General features: G+C 44.7%; 1 protein-coding gene and 1 long non-coding RNA gene across 2 annotated transcripts; both read left to right on the top strand.

Moving 5' to 3' along the window:
- Nucleotides 1-5,828: 5,828 nt before the first annotated feature.
- LRRN4CL (LRRN4 C-terminal like) lies at nt 5,829-9,942 on the top strand. The gene is made up of 2 exons (XM_087705182.1): nt 5,829-6,212; nt 8,445-9,942. Exons 1-2 carry the CDS (start codon nt 6,194-6,196, stop codon nt 9,311-9,313), a joined length of 888 nt encoding a protein of 295 aa, XP_087561308.1. The 5' UTR covers nt 5,829-6,193; the 3' UTR covers nt 9,314-9,942.
- A 7,484-nt stretch (nt 9,943-17,426) lies between these two features.
- LOC148048699 (uncharacterized) lies at nt 17,427-22,397 on the top strand. The gene is made up of 4 exons (XR_015695350.1): nt 17,427-17,630; nt 19,405-19,429; nt 20,627-20,684; nt 22,336-22,397. It is a non-coding gene; the product is annotated as an uncharacterized LOC148048699 (long non-coding RNA).
- Nucleotides 22,398-23,779: the final 1,382 nt, after the last annotated feature.

The following is a 23,779-nucleotide window of genomic DNA, read 5'->3' as shown; positions in this document are numbered from 1 at the left end:
TATTCCTTCCTCCTCCTATTTTTCCTCACACAACAATCCTGTGAGGTGGGTTGGGCTGAGAGAGAAGGACTGGCCAAAAAAACACCCAGCCGGCTCTCATGCCTATGGCAGGACTAGAACTCACCGACGCCTGGTGATTGGCCTAAAGTCACTCAGCTGGTTTTGTTTCTAGGTCAAAACTAGAACTCCCTGTCTCCTGGTGATTGGCCCAAACTCACCCAGTGGGCTTTCACGGCTAAGGCCGAACTAGAACTCACCGTCTCCTGGTGATTGGCCCAAAGTCACCCATCCGGCTTTAATGTCTAAGGCAGGACTAGAACTCACCTCTCCTAGTGATTGGCCCACAGTCACCCACCTGGTTTTTGTTCCTAAATCAAAACTAGAACTCCCTGTCTCCTGGTGATCGGTCCAACGTCACCCATCTGGCTTTCATGCCTAAGGCCGGACTAGAACTCACAGTCTCCTGGTGATTGGCTCAAAGTCGCCTGGCTGGTTTTTGTTCCTAAATTAAAACTAGAACTCCCTGTCTCCTGGTGATTGGCCCAAAGTCACCCGGCTGGTTTTTGTTCCTAAATCAAAACTAGAACTCCCTGTCTCCTGGTGATTGGCCCAAAGTCACCCGGCTGGTTTTTGTTCCTAAATCAAAACTAGAACTCCCTGTCTCCTGGTGATTGGCCCAAAGTCACCTGGTGATTGGCCCAAAGTCACCCATCTGGCTTTCGTGCCTAAGGCCGGACTAGAACTCATTGTCTCCTGGTGATTGGCTCAAAGTCACCCGGCTGGTTTTTGTTCCTAAATTAAAACTAGAACTCCCTGTCTCCTGGTGATTGGCCCAAAGTCACCCATCTGGCTTTAATGTCTAAGGCAGGACTAGAACTCACCTCTCCTAGTGATTGGCCCACAGTCACCCACCTGGTTTTTGTTCCTAAATCAAAACTAGAACTCCCTGTCTCCTGGTGATCGGTCCAACGTCACCCATCTGGCTTTCATGCCTAAGGCCGGACTAGAACTCACAGTCTCCTGGTGATTGGCTCAAAGTCGCCTGGCTGGTTTTTGTTCCTAAATTAAAACTAGAACTCCCTGTCTCCTGGTGATTGGCCCAAAGTCACCCGGCTGGTTTTTGTTCCTAAATCAAAACTAGAACTCCCTGTCTCCTGGTGATTGGCCCAAAGTCACCCGGCTGGTTTTTGTTCCTAAATCAAAACTAGAACTCCCTGTCTCCTGGTGATTGGCCCAAAGTCACCTGGTGATTGGCCCAAAGTCACCCATCTGGCTTTCGTGCCTAAGGCCGGACTAGAACTCATTGTCTCCTGGTGATTGGCTCAAAGTCACCCGGCTGGTTTTTGTTCCTAAATTAAAACTAGAACTCCCTGTCTCCTGGTGATTGGCCCAAAGTCACCCATCTGGCTTTCGTGCCTAAGGCCGAACTAGAACTCACCGTCTCCTGGTGATTGGCCCAAAGTCACCCAGTGGGCTTTCGTGCCTAAGGCTGGACTAGAACTCACCGTCTCCTGGTGATTGGCCCAAAGTCACCCAGTGGGCTTTCGTGCCTAAGGCTGGACTAGAACTCACCGTCTCCTGGCTCCTAGCTCAGTGCTTAACCACTTGAACCAAATGCCTTAAAAAATCACACTTTGCTCCATTTACTTGCTAAGCCCCCATGACCCCAAGGTGCAATTATCCAGGTTTTGGATTTGGGAGTCCACACTGCCCCACGTTGCGGCTTTGTGTTGTGTGAATTTAACCTCAGGCAAGCCGCGAGGAAAGCTGGTATATTCAGCCGCTAGTAAATTCTGGTAAAGCTACACAATTTTTTCTCCCCAGTCATCTCTGGAATGCGATTGTAAACCATCGGAGCTTGCTGACTAATTTGCAAACAAAAGGGACCCAAATTTGTTGTTTGCAGAAGGCAAACAAGACATTCCTCCACATTGTTTCTGGGTTTCTAGAAGGCCACAGAGAGAAAAAAAAAAACACTGCCTACCCTCGGCTCTCCTGAAATGCCGGCGTTTTAAAACGCTTGTGGATGGGAAGGCAAGTTTCTAGTCCTCTGCGAAAGGCGGCTAAGGAGAAAGGGATATTGGAAAAACAAAAAAACAAATCAATCCAGGAAACGTTTTGTTTTGAAATCTAAATGGAGCCAGGATGCGGTTTGGGAAATAGAATCATTTCAATTTTTTTTAAAAAAATCTTAATTTTGCATAATTCGGACGGTCCAATTTGATTCTTCCCAGTCCTGGAATTTTCTGCAGAGGTTCTGGTAGGTTCCTTGATCCACTGTATTTTTCGGACTATAAGTGTATAAGACACACCAAGATTTTGAAGAGATAAGTAAGAAAAAAAAATGGTTTTGTCCTCCCAGGCCCCCAGCAGCACTCGGCAGGTTTCAGCAGGGCTGGGAGAAAGCAAAAACGCCTCCGTTTTTGCAAAAAATGGGCGTATTTTTGCCTTCCCCCAGCCCTGTTGAAACCTGCAGAGTAATGCTTGGGTTTGGGGAAAGGCAAAAACACCTCCGTTTTTGCAAAAAATGGGCGTATTTTTGCCTTCTCCCAGCCCTGCTGAAGGCTGCAGAGTAATGCTTGGGGTTGGGGGAAGGCAAAAACATCTCCGTTTTTGCAAAAAAACGGGATGCAGGGACGGGCTTCGGGAGGCCAAAAATGGCTGTATTCTGTGTATAAGACGCACCAACATTTCCATGCTCCTTTAGAGGGGGAAAAGGTGCGTCTTATACTCCGAAAAATACAGCGCATTTTCTCTTTTTCTCATGAATCGTCGTGAGGACACAAGGTCCTGTCTAGCCAGCTGTTTTTTAAATTTTATTTTCCAATTTAACTGAGTGGGGAGTGTCCCGTCCCTCTCCAGTTTCCACCCTCTTATTTCTGGGAAGGACTGTCTACATTCCACAAACCGCAAATAAAGTCTGGTATTAGCCAACTTTGGGCTGGCTCTCGCCTCCAGGGCCCCCCACCCTTCAGGGACGTGCGTAATTGCACACACCACCTGCCAGCCACACCGATCGCAATGCGTTAGTCAATTGAACCGCCGTTGTGTCACAATTCTGCTAGACCTCAGCTGGTAATTTTTAAAATGTTTTTCCATGATAAATCTCTACACATCATCCTTGACTTACAACGGAACTGTTCTACCTTACAACAGAACGAGGGAGAAAAAAACTGATTTGCAACTGGTCCTCGGACTTACGACCGTCACAGTACTGCCACGATCACGGCACTTGGCAATCGGCATTTACAAGGGTTACTGTGTCTCGCATGTCATGTGAGGGCTATTTTTGACTTTCCTGGCCGGCGTCCGACAACCAAAGCCGGATTCGTTTAACGACCGCCTGGTTCATTTAAGAACTGCAGTGATTTGCTTAACTCTCTGAAAAGAAAAAAGTTGTAAGGTGGATGGATGGATGGATGGATGGATGGATGGATGGATGGATGGATGGACGGACGGACGGACGGACGGACGGACGGACGGACGGATGGATAGATGAAAGATGGATGGATGGATTGATAGATGGATTGATAGATGGATGGATAGATAGATAGATGATGGATAGATGAAGGATGGATGGATGGATGGATGGATGGATGGATGGATGGATGGATAGATGGATGGATAGATGGATGGATAGATGAAAGATGGATGGATGGATGGATGGATAGATGATAGATAGATAGATAGATAGATAGATAGATAGATAGATAGATAGATAGATAGATAGATAGATAATTCTTGAGATTTTGAACCGTAGTAGTAAACATTATAGCACAGACGTACATCATAATTCGTGTCCAAATATTTAAGGATCGTCCAAAGCCCCAAATAATAATTCAATCATCAACTTTTTCAGCCAAAAGGAAATGAGATTTTCCTTAAAGGCCTTTTTCCCCCTTCAAGATTTATGCTGAGTCACTAACACGATGTTCTTCTGACTCAGCACGAGATGTTCGGAGCAAAAAACATTTCCAGGAAAAAGTTGGGAGGGGGGAAAGTTCCTTTGGACGAGTGTGAATTAAATCCAAGATTTTATTTTTGCAAACTTCAGAAACACCCGCCAGAAAATAGACAGGGCTCAGCTGCCAGATGACAACTCTTGAGATATTTTTGGCATTTTTTTTGGGGGGGGAAAGTATTTTAGGAGCTTGTTTTTAAATCTGTGGCTCCCTGGATGAATTAGTCCTCTGTTTCAGCCTGTCCCACCTGCAATTTTCATGGAATTCTTTTTTTTTTAAAGAGTGGATGAAGGAAGCATTTAATAAAGGCGAGACAATTAAGGGGCAATAGTTTATTGAACCGAAGAACAGAGTTGGAAGGGACCTTGGAGGTCTTCTAGTCCAACCCCCTGCTCAGGCAGGAAAGCCTATACCATTCCAGGCAAATGGCGGTCTAATCTCTTTTTATAAGCCTCCAGCGATGGAGAAGGAAGGAAGGAAAGCAAAATAACCGAATGACGGAGCTGGAAGGGAACTTGGAGGTCTTCTAATCCAACAGGAAGGGAGGGAGGGAGGGAGGAAAGAAGGAAGGAAGGAGGGAAGGAAGGAAGGAAGGAAGGAAGGAAGGAAGGAAGGAAGGAAGGAAGGAAAGCAAAATAACCGAATAACAGAGCTGGAAGGGAACTTGGAGGTCTTCTAGTCCAACAGGGAGGGAGGGAGGGAGGATGGAGGGAGAAAGGAAGGAAGGAAGGAAGGAAGGAAGGAAGGAAGGAAGGAAGGAAGGAAGGAAGGAAGGAAAGCAAAATAACCGAATAACAGAGCTGGAAGGGAACTTGGAGGTCTTCTAGTCCAACAGGAAGGAAGGGAGGGAGGGAGGAAAGAAGTAAGAAAGGAAAGAATGAGGGAAGAAAGAAAGAAAGAAAGAAAGAAAGAAAGAGAGAGAAGGAAGGAAAGCAAAATAACCAAATAACAGAGCTGGAAGGGAACTTGGAGGTCTTCTAGTCCAACAGGAAGGAAGGAAGGAAGGAAGGAAGGAAGGAAGGAAGGAAGGAAGGAAGGAAGGAAGGAAGGAAGGAAGGAAGGAAGGAAGGAAGGAAAGCAAAATAACATGGAAGGGACCTTGGAGGTCTTCTAGTCCAACAGGAAAGAAGGGAGTAAAGAAGGAAAGAAAGAAGGAAAAAAGAAAGAAAGAAGGAAAGCAACATAACAGAATCACAGAGCTGGAAGGGACCTTAGAGGTCTTCTAGTCCAGTGTTTTTCAACCTTTTTTGTGCAAAGGCACATTTTTTTCATGAAAAAAATCACGAGGCACACCACCATTAGAAAATGTTTTAAAAAATGTAACTCTGTGCCTCTATTGACTATAGGCGGGTATTTTCCCCACGGCACACCTTACACTATGTCACGGCACACTAGTGTGCCGCGGCACAGTGGTTGAAAAACACTGTGAATCTAGTCCAACAGGAAAGAAGGGAGTAAAGAAGGAAAGAAAGAAGGAAAAAAGAAAGAAAGAAGGAAAGCAACATAACAGAATCACAGAGCTGGAAGGGACCTTAGAGGTCTTCTAGTCCAACCCCTGCTCAGGTAGGAAACCCTCTGCCAGTCCAGACAAATCAGTTATCCAATCCCTTCTTAAAAACTTCCTGCGTTGGAACATTCCCAACTGCTGGGGGCAAAGGTTTTATTTCATTTTTTTCCCTCTGAACATATTCACGCCTGCAAGAGGTTGCAAACAGTCCTTATAAGGCATGCTTTCCCCTTTTTTCGGGGGGGGGGGACAAACACCTGCAATGGGGGCTGGCTGGGGGCAAGGCCAAATCTTTTTTTTCCCTCTCTCCCTGAAATGAAAACCAGGAAAAAAAAACCCACCCCTTTGGCTCTCCTTTCCCTGCTTCCCACTGGCTGGGCCCCTGTTGTAAAAAGGGGAGGCGAGGAGGGGCCGATTAAGTCATCGGATGAGTAAGATATAAAGTTTTCTTCGGGGAAACGAGTCCCAGCAGAGAACCCCGCCGTGCTTCACCGAGCGAGGAGAGGAAAATCTTGATTTGGGCTCCCGGTGGCCAAGCCAGAGAGGGGATGCTGAACGCAGCTTAAGAGAAACACTGAATTTTTTTTCCCCTCTCTGTTTTTAACAGTGGGGTTAAAAGTGGGGAGACCCTTAATGTTGGAAAGCTTCTTCCGGGATTCCTGAATATTGGATGCCTTCAATCGTGCTTGGATCTTGAATTATCCTTTGCGGAGATTTGAGCCGGATGGTGCTGGGCACGCCAGGTGAGCCCCCCGCCTCTCTCTCTCTCCCTGTTGCTGATTAATTGGATTTGATTTGATTTTATTTGATTTTTTTTGATTATTTTATTTTATTTGATGATTTGATTTGATTTGATTTGATTTGATTTGATTTGATTTGATTTGATTTTATTATTTTATTTTATTTTATTTTATTTTATTTTATTTTATTTTATTTTATTTTATTTTATTTTATTTTATTATTTTATTTTATTTTATTTTATTATTTTATTTGATTTTATTATTTTATTATTTTATTTTATTTTATTTTATTTTATTTTATTATTTTATTTTATTTTATTTTATTTATTTTATTTTATTATTTTATTTTATTTTATTTTATTTATTTTATTATTTTATTATTTTATTATTTTATTATTTTATTATTTTATTATTTTATTATTTTATTATTTTATTATTTTATTATTTTATTATTTTATTATTTTATTATTTTATTATTTTATTATTTTATTATTTTATTATTTTATTATTTTATTATTTTATTATTTTATTATTTTATTATTTTATTATTTTATTTATTTTATTTTATTTTATTTGATGATTTGATTTGATTTGATGATTTGATTTGATGATTTGATTTGATTTTATTATTTGATTTTATTATTTGATTTTATTATTTTATTTTATTATTTTATTTTATTTTATTATTTTATTATTTTATTTTATTTTATTTTATTTATTTTATTTTATTTATTTTATTATTTTATTTTATATTATATTTTATTTCATTTCATTATTTCATTTATTTCAATTATTTCATTTATTTCAATTATTTTATAATTTTATTATATTTTATTTTATATTATTTTATTTCATTATATATTTTATTTATATTTTATTTACATTTTATTTACATTTCATTTCATTTCATTATTTCATTTATTTCAATTATTTCATTGTATTTGTTATTTTATTTATTTTTTATTATTTTATTTTTTATTCTATTATTTTGTTTTATTATTATTTTAAATTTATTTTATTTTATTCTTTGTCAAACATGTACAAGGTAGCAGGTACAAGTATGAACGGATGAATCGGGCAGCCTGCAAGAATTACCCAAGGACAGTGGTGGGAGTGGGGAAACATTTTTCATTAGAGGTGGTCCTTGATTTACGACTGAGGCAGGGGGCGGGATATCCACGGCTAGGCAAGGAGATTGTTTAATGACTTACGGCTGATTTTATTTATTTATTTAGTTTTGAAGACGTTTCTTAACCTAACCAGGTAACATCACCAGTGCTAGGAGGGAGAGGGATTGGGGAGAGGAGGAGGAGGAAGAGGAGGAGGGCTGTGGGATCCTTGGTGCTCTCTGAGCTTGGTGGTTTTCTTCCAGACGTTTCATGACCCAACTAGGTAACCTCATCAGTGCTAGAAGGGAGAAGGAGGAGGAAGGGAGAATTGTGGGGTCCTTGGTGCTCTCTGAGCTTGGTGGTTTCCTTGCAGACGTTTCATGACCCAGCTAGGTAATCTCATCAGTGTTAGAAAGGAGTTGGATGGGGGGGGGGATAGATAATGAGCAGGAAAGAAGAAAAAAAAGGAGGAATATGGGGTCCTTAATGCTCTCTAAGCTTGGTGATTTTCTTGCAAACGTTTCATGACCTAACTAGGGAACACCATCAGTGCTAGAAAGGAATGGGGATTGTGGAGAAGAGGAGGAGGAGGAGGGAGAAGAAGAAGAGGGGGATGAAGAGGAGGACTGTGGGGTCCCTAATGCTCTCTGAGTAGTTTTCTTCCAGACGTTTCATGACCCAACTAGGTAACATCATCAGGACTAGAAGGGAGAGGGGTATGTGAGGGGGCGGGGAGAGGAAGAAGAGGAGAAACAGGAGGAATTATCAGTGCTGTCTGAGCTTGGCTGTTAAGCAAACCACTGCCGTTCTTAAGTGAATCATGCAGTTATTAAATGAATCTGACTGCCCCCCCCCCATTGACACTGCTGGTCCAAAGCTGGGCTTGGAAGGCCGCAAAGTGCATTCACATGACTCCCAGGATGCGGCGATTGTTGTAAATACACCCAGTTGCCCCGCGTCCAATTTTTGTACATGGGGCCATTGCAGATGCTACTAGGGTCCTCCTATCCCCAAAGACTGGACGCACGTCGCTTTAATCAATGCTGGTGTAACATCGCTAAGCAAATCTTTGTAACACCCACCTGTGTCTTTTTCCTCACGCATGTCTCGCTCGTCTCCTCCACAGGAATCATGCCAGCTTGGACGCTCGTACCCATCATGGCTTGTGGCCTCCTGATGCTGTGCCCCCGGGGGTCCCCCACCAGCATGGGCCACCCACTGCCCAAACCCCTCCAAGGCCCATACACCCCTCACCCGTCGTTCAGCCACCCCCCGCTATTCGGACCGGATAAAGCTTTTCCCGCGGCGTCCGACGACTACGACTATGACGAAGATTATTACGACAACTTTCAGTCCACCGAGTCTCCCCGCTTCCTCTCACCGGGGTCGCCGACCCCTTTTTGTGCCTACGACCGCTGCAAACACCTCCAAGTGCCTTGCGGGGAATTGAGCCGCCTGAGCAAATGTTTATGTCCCGGAGTCACCGGCCCGGACATAACCCCGGGCGCTCCCCGTTTACGAGCAGTCCACGTCAGCGAGACCCGCGCGAGCTTGCACTGGTGCGCCCCCTCGTCCACGGTCCATGTGTACCACCTCAAGTACCGCCGCCCCGGCGAGGATTTTGTTTTGGGGCCGCCGCTAAACAGCACTGTCCGCGTCGCGGTGCTTTACGACCTTGTCCCTGGCACCGAATATCTCCTATGTGTCGTGGCGGCCAACCAAGCCGGGTTCAGCCCGACGGACGACGGTGTTCGAGAACACGGGCCGTGCCGGCAGGTTCGAACCCCGACTCACCAGATGACCTATGTCTATATAGCGGTGGGTTTGGGCTGTGTTCTAATCCTGGGGGTGGTTTCTGTCCTGTTGTGGCATTTCTACACCCGGAAAGCCAAACCCGTCCAGCACGGATCCTTGGATAATATCCTGGATGGGGAGCTGAGTTCGGGACACGCCGGAGCGACCAACAGCTCGTTCCGGACGGAAGAACAACTGTGATGGAGGCTTCCTAGTGCCAGTTCCTACTTGTGTCCCCTTTTGGACAATGGCCGAGTATCTTTTTACGGAGGGGACACCGAGGCACAATCACTTTAGGCTGTTCCAGTGTGGAAGATAGACAGACTCCCATGATGGACAGTCGGAGCGAAACTTCACTTTTCTGCCAGACAATCGTTTTCAGAGTGAATTGATTCTCTTTACGGGACTGCAGGTGGTCCTCGACTTACGGACGTGTGTTGAGCGACTGTTCCGGGTTAAAACGGTGCTGTAGAAAGACGACTAACCACCAATTCTCATACAGAACGACGCAATACAGCCTCCTCATGGTCACATGATCAAAAGTATGTATTTATGAAGGCTGTGGAACCCCTCCCCCCCCAGGTCACGCGATCCCCATTTGTGACCTCACCAGCCGGCCTCTGACAAGCAAAATCAATGGGGGGAATCTGGATTCGCTTAATGACCGTGTGATTCACTTAGCAACTGTGGCAAAAAAAAAACTTGTAAAATTGTGCTGTCTTATAGCAGCCCTGCTTAGCAATGAACATTCTGGTCCCAATTGCCGTCATAAGTCGAGGACAACTTGCGTTCTCTTTTCCTTCCTTCCTTCCTTCCTTCCTTCCTTCCTTCCTTCCCCCTGCCTTCCTCTCTTTCTCCCCCTCCTTCCTTTCCTCTCTTCCTCCCCCCTCCTTCCCCCCTCCCTTCCTTTCTCTCCCCTCCCTCCCTCCTTCCCCCTTCCTTCCTTCCTTCCTTCCTTCCTTCCTCTCTTTTTCCCTTCCTTTCTCCCTCCCTCCTTCTTCCCCTTCCCTTCCTCCCTTTCTTTTCCCTCCCTCCTTCCTTCCCCCGTCCTTCTTCTCTTTCTCCCTTTCCTTCATCCCTCCTCCTCCCTCCCTCCATTACATCTAGCTGTACCTTTTCTCCCACCCTCTTCTTCCTTCCTTCCTTCCTTTTTCGTTTTCCTTATTGCTCCCTTCCTATTTCTCCTTCTTTCCTTCCTTTCTCCCTCCCTCCCTTCTCCTGATGGCTGCTAGTTCTTGGAATGCAGAGAAATCTTCCAATCCAGATGTTGTGAATTATGTTTATTTATGTATTTATTAGCTCACTCAGCTATCTCTCTCTCTCTCTCTCTCTCTTTTAATAATGCCAAGGTCCTTGGGCATCCCTTCTCCACTGTGCGAGTTGATGACAGCACCGGATGGGAAGGTCACACTTAAGACAATGGAATGGGGGAAGGGATCGAGGGGTGGGGGAGGGGCTATGTTCGGGGTGTGTGTGTGGTGTGTGCAGGGGTACTTCATCCTGTTGTGATGCTTGAAGGTACTTTGAAGGAAAAAAATGCTGGTTTTTGACATTCACATTTGTAGCTGGCTAGCATCTTCAGATCTACAATAGCTCATCCTTGGGGGGTTAGACTAGATGATCTCAAGATCCTTTCTGACTGTTAAGAGTCAAGGATTCGGTGATCCTATGGAGAATGCCTCCCCCCCCACCCGGCCTGGAGTCACGGGTTCCAGCTATGTTTTCTTCCTCCAAACTTTAGCTCTGATCCAGAAATCTCTCCAAATTAATCCTTTTGATTTGCACCCAACGGTGTGATCCCCGTTTATGAACACAATTGGAAGAAGGAACGGCTCTGAGGCCGACAACCATTTGAAGAGTTGTGATCCGCTTTGGGGGATCCACCTCCTGCAAATTGCAGCTCCCAACATCCTTCACGCCAGCTGGGAAATTCTAATTTAATTTCATTTATTTCGACTTAGGCACGCCACACCAAAATCCTCCTGGAATTCGATATCCAGAAGGTTGCTAATTTCCCACCATTAACCGACTTCCTTTGACCAAGGAAAGATTTCATTTTCTGCCCATTTGTCCTTTAGAAACTGCCAATTTCTATCTCTGTGGCCTCCAAGTAGGAGAAAAACTCCACCTGGAGAATTACCGCTGGCCAATCTGGATTTTTGGGTGCCCCATTGGAGTGGTCTTATCTCGGTACGAAGCCAGCTGCTCCCTTTCTGCTTATTTAACAAACCTCTATTTATTTTGCACAAGGAGGACTAGATTCTTGTTTTACTAATAGGAGAAAAAGCCATCGCTTCCTATGCAGTTTGGAATATTCTTCCCTGGTATGGAGACGTTTGTGATTTGACTTGTCCTTGAGTGGCTCAATAATTTAGCTGTAAGAATTTGTGTGTGTGTCTTTTTGTGTGCGGATAGGGTTCGGCTCACACACAATGCTAATCTCTCGGTTTGGCCTAACAGGGAACAATGTGAGCCTAATTTACGAATTTAGGAATCATTCTGCCAATGGATGTTTACTTTTTATTGCTGCGTAGAATAAAATTGGGTTTAAATCTGAACTCTGGGTTTCTCCTTTCAATGTTTTTCCTTATAAAGGTAAAGGTTTCTCTCGCACGTATGTGCTAGTCGTTCCTGACTCTAGGGGGCGTTGCTCACCTCCGTTTCAAAGCCGAAGAGCCAGCGCTGTCCGAAGACGTCTCCGTGGTCATGTGGCCGGCATGACTCAACGCCAAAGGCGCATGGAACGCTGTTCCCTTCCCACCAAAGGTGGCTCCTATTTTTCTACTTGCATTTTTAACTGCTTTCGAACTGCTCGGTTGGCAGAAGCTGGGACAAGTGACGGGAACTCACTCCGTTACGCGGCGCTGGGGATTCGAACCGCCAAACTGCCGACCTTTTTCTGATCGACGAGCTCAGCGTCTTAAGCCCCTGAGCCCCCGCGCCCCTTGTTTTTCCTCCTACAGAACCTCAGAAGAACGATGAGAAAAAGGATAGATTCGTTTTTTTAAATCGGGGAGAATAAAATTGTGTTTAAACTGGATCTCTCAATTTCTTCTATTGCTGATTTTCAGGGGGGAAAAAAAGAGGGGAAAAAGTAGATTTTTTCCCCCCGCTGACCCTTTCCTATCCATGTTCCAAGACTGGAATTTTTTTTTATTTGCGGCTGAATTTGGGGCCAGCTGTTTTGCCTCCTCCAGAAATATTCAATATTTTCCAGATGGCAGAAGGAACAGCAACAGCTGGCGATGCCCACCGGTTCAGTCAGCTTGGGACAATTTGTACTACATTCCTGGGGGGGTCTGAGTCGGCCTTAAATGCCTCCCTAACCTCTAAACCAGATGTGGAACAGATATTTTTTCCCCCAGCTTCTTTTCCCACCCCTTCCCACTCCATTCCCTTAACTTTTCCATGTGTTTTGTTTGTCGACTTCAAAAACATTGATCCTGCAGATGTCCAGAAAGGATCCGTTCAAAATAACCTCAGGAAGATAATCCTCGCCAAGGGAATTGGATGGCAGTTCTTAAATCTATATTTACCAGTAAAGGTTAAAGAAAAAAAAATATTCTTGCGGAAAATAATTACTTTCAAAGCTAGAGGGTGGCCTCAGGGTCACTGAGAATAAATACACAGAGAGGCAAAACATCTTAGCTTCCCATTCTTTAGGAATGTCTTTTAACACGCTTTTCCAGTCTTGGGTTGTGCTGAATTTTTTAAACTGCAAGGGATAGCTTGGATGGAGAGAGAGAGAGAGAGAGAGAGAGAGAGAGAGAGAGAGAGAGAGGGAGGGAGGGAGGGAGGGAGGGAGGGAGGGAGGGAGGGAGGGATGAATATATTAGATGGATGGATATATTAGATGGATGGATGGATGGATGGATGGATGGATGGATGGATGGATGGATGGATATATTAGATAGATAGATGGATGGATGGATGGATGGATGGATGGATGGATGGATGGATGGATGGATGGATGGATGGATATATTAGATGGATGGATGGATGGATGGATGGATGGATATATTAGATATATAGATAGATAGATGGATAGATGGATGGATGAATGGAGATGGATGGATGGATAGATAGAGATGGATGGATGGATGGATAGATAGATAGATAAGATAGATTAGATAGATAGATAGATAGATAGATAGATAGATAGATAGATAGATAGATAGATAGATAGATAGATATGGATGGATGGATGGATGGATAGATAGATAGATAGATAGATAGATAGATAGATATTGATGGATGGATGGATAGATAAATAGATAATCTATAGACACATAGATGTAGCAATCTAGCTATATGATGCTAGAGAGAGATGATAGATACAGACAGACATAGATGTAGATAGCTATTTAGCTAGATGATAGATTGATTTATAGACGACAGATTAGATAGATAGATAGATAGATAGATAGATTGATTGATTGATTGATTGATTTATAGATGACAGATGAAAAATAGATAGACATAGAGATAGAAGTAGATAGCTATCTAGCTAGATGACAGATAGATAGATAGATAGATAGATAGATAGATAGATAGATAGATAGATAGATAGATAGATAGATAGATAGATAGATAGATAGAGATTTAGATGGAGAAAGAGAGAGAGAGATTTGTGGATAAATAAGAGGGATTTCTGTCCCTGGTGAAATTGTGATTTGTGTGTGTGCTCATTTTCACATGCAGGAGGAAAGGGGGGGGGAATGTGAAAAACGGCCCTAAATAACTTTTTTTCCAGCGCCATTGTAACTTCAGATACTCACTAAGTGGTCATACGTCAAGGACCCCCTGCCAAAGACCCTAAAATAAAAGCATCACATCCCCGCCCCAACTACTCTGATATCCTTGTTTTTGAAAGTAATGAAACCGAGCTGTTGTCTAGAAAAACATCCTCAGCCACACGACCGAAAACGGCCTCCCTTTGCGGCTTTTTCTCCGGGATGTTTTGGGCTGTGAATGCGTCAACCGGAAAAAACGGATTTTGGCCTTTAATTCTGTCTGCTCTCCAGGCTGACCCTCGCTCGGCTTGCTGCCCTAAACATAATAAAAACCCTCGCTCGAGAATGAAGTCCAGACGAGATGCATAAAAGGATGATTGATACATCCCTCACCTGGTCTTGCTCCCATCCATAGTTTCTAGCAACCGCCCGTCAACATTCGGGGTTTAATTTTATTCCTGTTGATTCATTCCCTCGTTCATTTGATCCTTGCCTTCCGTCTTTGGTAAGATGAGCTGGAAGGAAGGACCCGGCCTGGTGCATTGCTGGCATTTTTGCGGTTTAGCTGTTTGCTAAACAGTCAGGAGACGGGCCACACGTACAGGAGTGGGGTAACAAGGACTGAATCTTGCCCTTGTTCGCTCAGTTTCGTTGCCCTTCAAAGCTCAGGGCTGGGCTGAAGGGAGCCGCTGTGTTAATCATCCTCTTTCTTTAACAAGTGTGGCAGATTATATATGTATAATATTAAGGATTTGGACTGTGGTGGTAAAAGGTAGTAGAAACTGCAGGGAAGGAGAGAAGAGAAAAGAAGGAAGGAAAGAAAGGAAGGGAAGAGGAGAGAAGGATGGGAAGGGAAGAGAAAAGAGGAAGGGAAGAGAGGAAGGGAAGGAAAGGAAAAAGAAGAAGAGAAAGGAAGGGAAGATAAAAGGGAAGAGGAAGGAAAGAGAAAAGAGGAAGGGAAAGGAAAGGAAGGGAAGAATGGGAAGGGAAGGGAAGAAAGGAAGAGAAGAATGGAAGAAAGGAAAGGGGAAGAATAGAAAAGAAAAGGAATGGAAAGGGAAGGGAAGGAAAGAGAAAAGAGGAAGGGAAAGGAAGGGAAGAATGGGAAGAGAAGGGAAGGGAAGAGAAGAATGGAAGAAAGGAAAGGGGAAGAATAGAAAAGAAAAAAGAATGGAAAGGGAAAGGGGGGGCAGGAGAGGAGGGAGAGGAGAAGAGAGGATAGAAAAGAAAAAAAAGGACAGAAAGGGAAGAAAGGAAGGGAAGGGGAAGGAGGGAAAAAGCATGGAAAGAGAGAGGAGGAGAGGAAAAGAAGAAGAGAAGGGAGGGAATAAAGGCAGAGGAGAAGAAAGAGACGAGAAATCACAACAATAACAAAGCATTAGATGTTCACCAGCCCAACTTGCCTCTTTCAAAATTCATTTATGTTTCCAGGGTCTCAGATTTTAAAAGAACAATGGGTTTTAAAAGGCTTTAGGTAGGTGTTGTGGCCCAGCAGGAGCCGTTGGAGCTGCCAACAGACTCCGACAGCGAGGGGCCCTAGGAGTCGGCCCTGGAGGATGTGGAGGACCCTGGACAGGGTTCCGACTCCGAGCAGGGCGCAGAGAGACTGGTTGGCCACCAGGAGGCGCCTGAGCCTTGGACCAGTGGGGAGGAGACAAGGGAGAGTGATCCAGAAACCAGCAGTGAGTTGTTCCTGGATGCACGCCGTCAAAGAGCTACTCGGCGTCAAGAACAACTACATAATTACAGGAGGTAATTACGCTCAGCTGACGGTCATTAGGCTCCTCTCCAGACTATAAAACAGACTGCTTGTGCCACGCCCTTCTTGCAGAAGTCAACGCTTTGACTAAAGAGAAACTAACTTGGCAGGCTGGATTGCTGCCAGAGTTAGTCTGAATTGCTGCCAAGGTTTGTCGGCCTTGCTGCCAAGGTCCTTATCTGTTTGTTTACTGGGCTTTCAGCCACCGAGATTCTGGTCTTGTTATTAAAGGACATTCTCATTAAGCATGTCTCGGCTTTCGTTACTGGATGGAGGAGGGGGTCAGAACAGGTAGCCTTGGGGTGGGGGGCTCAAATACCTCTAATCTGTGTTTTTTTTCTCCTGAAGGTCCCCCTCCTGGATTTACTGGTGTGGGGGGAGTTATTGAGTCCATAAGGGAAAAGCCTGGAAAAGTTTGGAAGAAAAATCACCGGTGGAAAAGATGGTGAGAATCCACACCGCATATGTGCATTCCCTGCAAAGCAGAAAGAAACAATATTCTTATTTATATTTTGCATTTCTAACCCACCCATCTTCCCTGTTTTTTTTCTGTTGGTTTAATGAGGATTCCACCAAGTTATGTCTTACTAGGAAAACAAGTTTGCTGGGGTAAAATTGTATGAACAGAGGGATTTGGGAGCTGGACAAATATTTTGCATCTTGTTCCTGCAAATATCCTGTCTGTTTATGTTTTTGTGAATGTTGTTCCTTCTCTTCTTTGGATTTCGCTCCCTGCCAAGGAATCGTTCATTTATTATTATTATTATTATTTTAAAATAGCTTTGCAAGTTATGTAATTTCCTGCTCCCCTACTTAACTCCAAAGTGACGACAAGCAGCAATTATTCCAGGATTTGGGAGGGGTGAGAATTTTTCGAGGTAAACAGTCTAGCCTTCAAAAGTCCAGGATAAACATGTGAGGATCTGGTGATGAGGTCTGTGGAACCTTGCTCATCTGATTGCTTAACCGAATAACAGAGTTGGAAGGGGCCTTGTAGGTCATCTAGTCCAACCCCCCACCCAAGCAGGAGATCTTACATCATTTCTGACCGATGGCATGGACATCCCGGGATCTACAGAGGGCAAGCTTGGGGAAAGGTGGTCTAAAGGCGGTTATGTGATTCGGTGGGCGTGGCCAACTCGATGCCACTCACGTCGAGGGGCGCCTCGCCATCCTCTACTCGCCCCTCCACTCCCAGCCCCTCCTCGCCTGCCCGCCCGGGCTCCTTAGGGCCCCAACAGGAAGCCGTTGCTGGAGCTAAGCAGCCCCCAGGAGAAAGAGTTGGCAAAACAGCTCAGTTCAAATTGGATCTGACCGAGAAGGCGGCTCAGCAGAGGAACCTCAATGAGGACTAGGAGCATGGGCTTTCCAAGCAGAGGGAAGACCCGCGGGAGGTGCAAGGCCAGATACCAGCGCCTGGAGGCTCGGCGGGCTGAGATGGTCAGCCAGTTCCAGGCCGTGATGCAGTCCCACTGGAACGAGGCCCTCCGGCTCTTCCCCACCAGCGGCGCTTCCCTCCAGCCTTCGCCCAAAAAGCCCCCCATCAGGAGGCCAAAGCAGACCCCAAGTGGGAATCTCTGCCCCCCTCCGACACCCCCTAAAAGACCCCAAAGGGGAGACTCCCTGCAGCAACACAAGCGTTCATTGCACGCATCCGTCCCAGGGGCCGTAGTTTGAGGACCCCTGATTGAGTGCAATATCAAAACTGCGACTAGTGGTCCACAGACGGCCAGTTGATGAACTGTGGTTTAGAAGGTCCATGCAATCAAGGAGGGTTTGTGTGTCTGAAATCGGAACGTTGGAGGGGTTGCTTAGAAACACACCAGTTCTTTTGAGGGTCAACATCCATGAAGCTCTCTTGCCCCCCACTCTTGAGCTACCCCCCACCAACAAAGCTTTCCCTTGTGGGGTGAAGCCTTTCAACCGGTCATCCCTTGTCCTTCCGGGAGGGGGGGGGAGGCTCCAGCTTGAGTGAGGGGGCGGCCATGACCTCCAATTCTTTGCTCGAAGTGAAGATCCTCTTTTGGTGAGATGAGAAGAAGGACCTCTAGGGAAGGGGAGCAAGGGTGTGTGTGTGTGTTGTCTTGTGTTTCTGCTCCCCCTGGAAACACCATCTTGTCCCCTTTCAGGAGAGACCACTGAAGGTTGAGGGGGAGGGAGGGTCGTGCCCCCACTCCCCAAAAAAACCCCTTCCATTCGAACATTTAGGAGGAAGTTAAGGCAAGGGAAGGCTGCACAAAGCATGGGAGATATGTTGAGTTTTGATTGTCTTCCTTCTCCCTGGGAGAAAGGTGGGGAGAGCTTTGTGTGTGTGTGTTTGTGTGTGTGTGTGTGTGTAGATGAAGTAAGTAGATGAAGCTGTTTTTACGGTGGCTAAAATTTGTTTTCCTGTCTTCCTAGTTCTGGTTTTGAATCGTTGGTGGGAAGGTTTGAAGCTTTACAGAATGTTTGTTCTTACCTTCAACTTTTTTTTATAAATTTTTATTTTTATTAAACAAACAACACACACACACACAGACACACAAACAAACACACACAAACAATCATCACATACAGCATGTCGTTTGGTTACAAGTGTTTTTGTATCCATATTTTCGGATAGCATTTACCATCACAGATTTTTTCATCTAGTATAACCGAATACCTCACTTTTATTGTACAATATATGTTCAATTACAATTAGTATTATTATTATTTTTTCCAATAAACCTAATTCCCTTACATTCTTGATTGTCCATTTGATAACAGTATACTTTTATATAATCACAAATCCCAATATGAATTTTTTTACCAACCATTTATAGTTGTATATCATTGTTTTCCTTCCTTCCTTCCCTTCCTTCCTTCCTTCCTTCCCTTCCTTCCCTTCCTTCCCTTCCTTCCCTCCCTCTTCTCCCTGTCTTTCACTCTATTCTTTCCTTCCTGAACTTTCTCTCTATTCCATCTTCCCTTCCTCCCTCCTTTCCTTCCCTTCCCCCCTTTTTTATTTTCCTTCCATTCCCCCTTCCTTGATTCCTTGCTCTTTTCATTCCATCCATCCGCCCTCCTTTCCTTCCCTGCATCTTCCCCTCTGTTCTCCTTTTTTCTTCCTCCCTCCAATCCTTCCTCCACACCTCTTCCTCCCATCCTTCCTTCCATTACATCTAGCTGTATGCCTTTTTTCCCTCCCCCTTCTTCCTTCCTTCCTCTTTTCTTTCCTTCCTTCCCCCATTACATCTAGCTGCACATCTTTTCTCCCTCCCTCCCTTCCTTCCTTCCTCCTTTCCTCCCTTTCTTTCTCCTTTCCTTCCTTCCATCTTCCTTTCCTTCCTTCCATCCTCCTTTCCTTCCTTCCTTCCTTCTTCTTTTCCTGCCTTCCTTCCTTTCCTCCTCCTTTCTTTCCCTTCCTCCTTTCCTTCCTTCCTTTCTCCTTTCCTTCCTTCCATCTTCTTTTCCTTCCTTCCATCCTCCTTTCCTTCCTTCCTTCCTTCTTTTCCTGCCTTCCTTCCTTTCCTCCTTCTTTCTTTCCTTCCTTCCTCCTTTCCTTCCTTCCATCCTCATTTCCTTCCTTCCATCTTCTTTTCCTTCCTTCCATCCTCCTTTCTTTCCTTCCTTCTTCCTTTCCTGCCTTCCTTCCTTTCCTCCTTCTTTCTTTCCTCCCTCCTCCTTACCTTCCCTCCCTCCATTACATCTAGCTGTATGTCTTTTCTCCCTCCCCCTTCTTCCTTCCTTCCCTCCTTCCTTCTTCTCTTCTTTCCTTCCTTCCATCCATCCATCATCTGGCAAATTGATCTTCCTCCTCCTTTTCTCCTCTTTTTCAGAGGTTCCTGAGGATCGAGAGCTCGGGTAAGTAATTCCCTTTGTGTAACTCCCGTCCTGCCTCTTAGCCCTTCCACCATTTCTCCCCTCCCCTTCTCTCCCCCACTAAAATACCCCAAAATGCTTCTCTTCTTTTGGGGTGCCTAATTCCTTCGAGACCATGCCTTTTAGTTCTCTTTAATATCACACAAATTAATATTCCTTCTTTTTAACCTAACCTATAAGAACATATTCTCCTGTTCCTTCCATAAAGCTATGGTGGACTTGAAAATAACTTTCCTTTTTCCTTTTTTGGTAGGCATGTTTTGAATTATAATGATAATGCCAGCACTAATTGAATTAAGATTTGAATTGTCTTATTATTTTGGTTCCACAACAAAACCGCGGAGGACAAAATCGCGCTCGCCGAAAGCGCGCATTTGACGTCATCACAGCGCGACGAAAACATCGCGCTGTGATTGAAAAATGTAAAAATAAAGCGAAAACCTTACCCTAACCCCCCCAAACCTAACCCTAAACCTAACCCTTAACCTAACCCTTAACCTAACCCTAAATCTAACCCTTAACCTAACCCTAAACCTAACCCTAAATCTAACCCTTAACCTAACCCTAAATCTAACCCTAAACGTAACCCTTAACCTAACCCTAAACCTAACCCTAAACCTAACCCTTAACCTAACCCTAACCCTAACCCTAACCCTAAACCTAACCCTTAACCTAACCCTAAATCTAACCCTAAACCTAACCCTTAACCTAACCCTTAACCTAACCCTAAACCTAACCCTTAACCTAACCCTAAATCTAACCCTAAACGTAACCCTTAACCTAACGCTAAACCTAACGCTAACCCTTAACCTAACGCTAAACGTAACCCTAACGCTCTAAACCTAACCCTAACCCTTACCTTTATGTGAATCGGCTTGCTTTAATTTTATTTTTATTTCAATTTTTAATTTTTTCCGTCGCGCTGTGATGACGTCAAATGCGCGCTTTCGTCGAGCGCGATTTTGCCCTCCGCGGTTTTGATGGGTCACGATTATTTTTGAGCTGCAGGAGGTGGCGAGTGGGATCACCTCGTGGCTGCTGTTGTGTTGCAATATCTTCGAGGGAGGACTTATTTTAGTGCATGCGCTCAAAATCCCGATTGGGATTATGATCCGGGGGAGGTCTTATTTTCGGGGAAACAGGGTATAATCCTGTACTCTAAATATGCATTTTTCTCAGTTCATGCAGATTAAGCAAATCTTGGAGAGCAAATTCCCAAACAAACTGGACATTGTAAGTGAGTTGTGGTGCCAAGCCAGAAAAGAGGAGGCGGGATGGACTCGGTGTAAATCCCTAAATCCCTCGGTGGTATTTTAATGATCCCCAAATACTATTTCAAATCCTGACTTGGAAAAATCTGAAGGAAACTTCGCTTGTTTTGATTCTTGCTTTCGGTATTGGACTCCAAAATATTAGCAAAGCACTCCAAAGCCCGTGTGCGTGCGTGCGTGCGTGCGTGTGTGTGTGTGTGTGTGTGTGTGATTTGTGCTGATAAATAAATAAATAAAGGGAGACTAGTATAGATCTATTTCAAGCTATTTAGCTCTCATCAGCTAGCCATACCCTTACTGGGATTCGAACCTGTGCTGCATTGCATCTTAGGCCAACGTCTTAGCCATTAAGCCACAGGTCTCTTCCTTATCAGCTGAAGCCAGGGAAGAAGATATATTTTGTGTTTTTTATTTGTGCTGATAAATAAATGAAGGGAGACTAATATAGATCTATTTCAAGCTATTTAGCTCTCATCAGCTAGCCATGGAAGCAGTTAGCTTCCTCCCATAATTGGGGCTAAATATATCTATCTATCTATCTATATCTATATCTATATCTATATCTATATCTATATCTATATCTATATCTATATCTATATCTATATCTATATCTATCTACCTATATCTATATCTATATCTATATCTATATCTATCTATCTATCTATCTATCTCTATCTCTATCTCTATCTCTATCTCTATCTCTATCTCTATCTCTATCTCTATCTCTATCTCTATCTCTATCTCTATCTCTATCTCTATCTCTATCTCTATCTCTATCTCTATCTATCTATCTATCTATCTATCTATCTATCTATCTATCTATCTATCTATCTATATATATATGATTTTTACAACCCCTGCCCTGGTAAGCCCCAATTATGGGAGGAAGCTAACTGCTTCCATCATCTGTCAATCGGCTCGTCACAAGAGTCCATCATGACAGAAACCCAATATTTTTACTGTTGCCTTTGTTATATTTGTGTTTTTTTATTTGTGCTGATAAATAAATAAAGGGAGACTAGTATAGATCTATTTCAAGCTATTTAGCTCTCATCAGCTAGCCATACCCTTACTGGGATTTGAACCTGGGCTATATGGCATACTAGGCACACCAGGCAGAGATCTTAGCCATTAGGCCACAGGCTCTTATCCGTTATCTTATCCGTTTATATATATATAAACACACATATACATACCAGGGAGGCGGTGGCTCAGTGGCTAAGTTGCTCAGCTTGTCGATCAGAAAGGTCGGCAGTTCAGCAGTTCGAATCCTGAGCGCCGCGTAACGGAGGGAGCCCCTGACTTGTCCCAGCTTCTGCCAACTGAGCAGTTCGAAAGCAAGTAAAAAATGCGAGTAGAAAAACAGGAACCACTTTTGGTGGGAAGAGAACAGCCTTCCGTGCGGCTTCGGGAGTTGAGTCATGCCGGCCCCACGACCACGGAGACGTCTTCGGACAGCGCTGGCTCTTCGGCTTTGAAACGGAGATGAGCAGCGCCCCCTAGAGTCAGGAACGACTCTGTGCAAGGGGAACCTTTACATTTTGGCTTATACTGTATATATATATATATACCTGATCTGACTCCTTTTTCTCTTTCCCACCATTTTTTCCTCTTCAGACAGCGGAAGTTGGTGAGAGTGGGACCTTTGAGGTGATTCTGCCAGAACAGGATATAGTTTTTGCATTCCAAGAAGGTGAGATGGGGGGAGGTGTTGTTTCTGACTTTGGAAATGGGACTTTGTGGGCCCAACCAACACTGAACTTTGGGGAGGGGTCATTGATGCTCCCAATGCTTAGCTCTTCCCTTGCCGATGTTTTGAGACCCAAGTAGGTAACGTCATCAGTGTTAGAAGGGAGTGGGGTTTGTGAAGAGAAGGAGGAGGAAGAAAAATGCAAGTTCCTTGATGCTTTCTGAGCTTGGTGGTTTTCTGGCAGACATTTTATTACCCAACTAGGGAACCTCATCAGAGCTAGAAGGGAGGGGAGTTTGAGGAGAGGAGGAAGAGGAGGAAGAGAGGAAGAGAAGGAGGAGGAATAATAATAATAATGTGAGTTCCTTGATGTTCCTTGGTGATTTTCTTGCAGATATTTTATTACCCAACTATGGAACATCATCCGTGCTGGAAGGGAGGGAGGGAGGGTTTGCAGAGATAAAGAGGAGGAGGAGGAGGAGGTGGTGATAGAGGAGGAGGAGGGGGGAGGGGAGAGAGAGGAAGAGGAGGAATAATGTGAGTTCCTTGATGCTTTCTGAGCTTGGTGGTTTTCTGGCAGACATTTTATTACCCAATTAGGGAACCTCATCAGTGCCAGAAGGGAGGGGAGTTTGAGGAGAGGAGGAGGAAGAGGAGGAAGAGGAGGAGATGGTGGTAGTGGTGGAGGAGGAGGAGGAGAGGGTGGGGAGGAGGAATAATATGAGTTCCTTGGTGCTTTCTGAGTTTGGTAGGTATTCTTGCAGACATTTCATTACCCAGCTAGGTAACACCATCAGTGTTAGAAGGGAGGGAGGGTTTGCAGAGAGGAGGAGGAGGAGGAGGGATAACAGAATAACTGACTCAGAAGGGACCTTGGAGGTCTTCTAGTCCAACCCCCTGCTCAAACAGAAAGCCATGTATATAACACCAGCAGTTCTCGGAGGTGGGGGGAGATTAGAATTTGCTCTCTTTTTATACACAAGATTCCCTTTAATCAAGGTATTTCCTAGAACACTCCCATCACTCCTGCCAGGTTGTCCCACTGGTATATAAACCTAGTGGAATCTTTCCAAACTCTACAATAATATTTTTCAGAGGGATATGATGGTTTGTTTAAGGAAGCTTGGCTGCTTGCCCAACCCTTCCCCGTATGGAAGCTTTGGCCTTCCCAACTCAAATCTGGAACTGCCCAATCTCAGAGGCGTCCAAGATTGGAGGTTGGAAGCCATGGACAAGTGGACAATTTGGAGGGGGGGGGAGGAGAATCCCAACAGTCCATCTTTCTTCTCCCCCCACCTCCCCCAGAATGGCGCCGGCTACGCGGACACCGAGGACAAGATAAAAGCCATCTGTGAGGGCATCAGGAAGCAG

The sequence above is a fragment of the Thamnophis sirtalis genome, unplaced genomic scaffold, assembly GCF_051295495.1.
Source record: "Thamnophis sirtalis isolate CommonGarterSnake01/CBP01778 unplaced genomic scaffold, rThaSir2_p1.2 scaffold_2, whole genome shotgun sequence".
NCBI lineage: Eukaryota > Metazoa > Chordata > Lepidosauria > Squamata > Natricidae > Thamnophis > Thamnophis sirtalis.
This window is presented reverse-complemented; position numbering and strand designations above follow the sequence as displayed.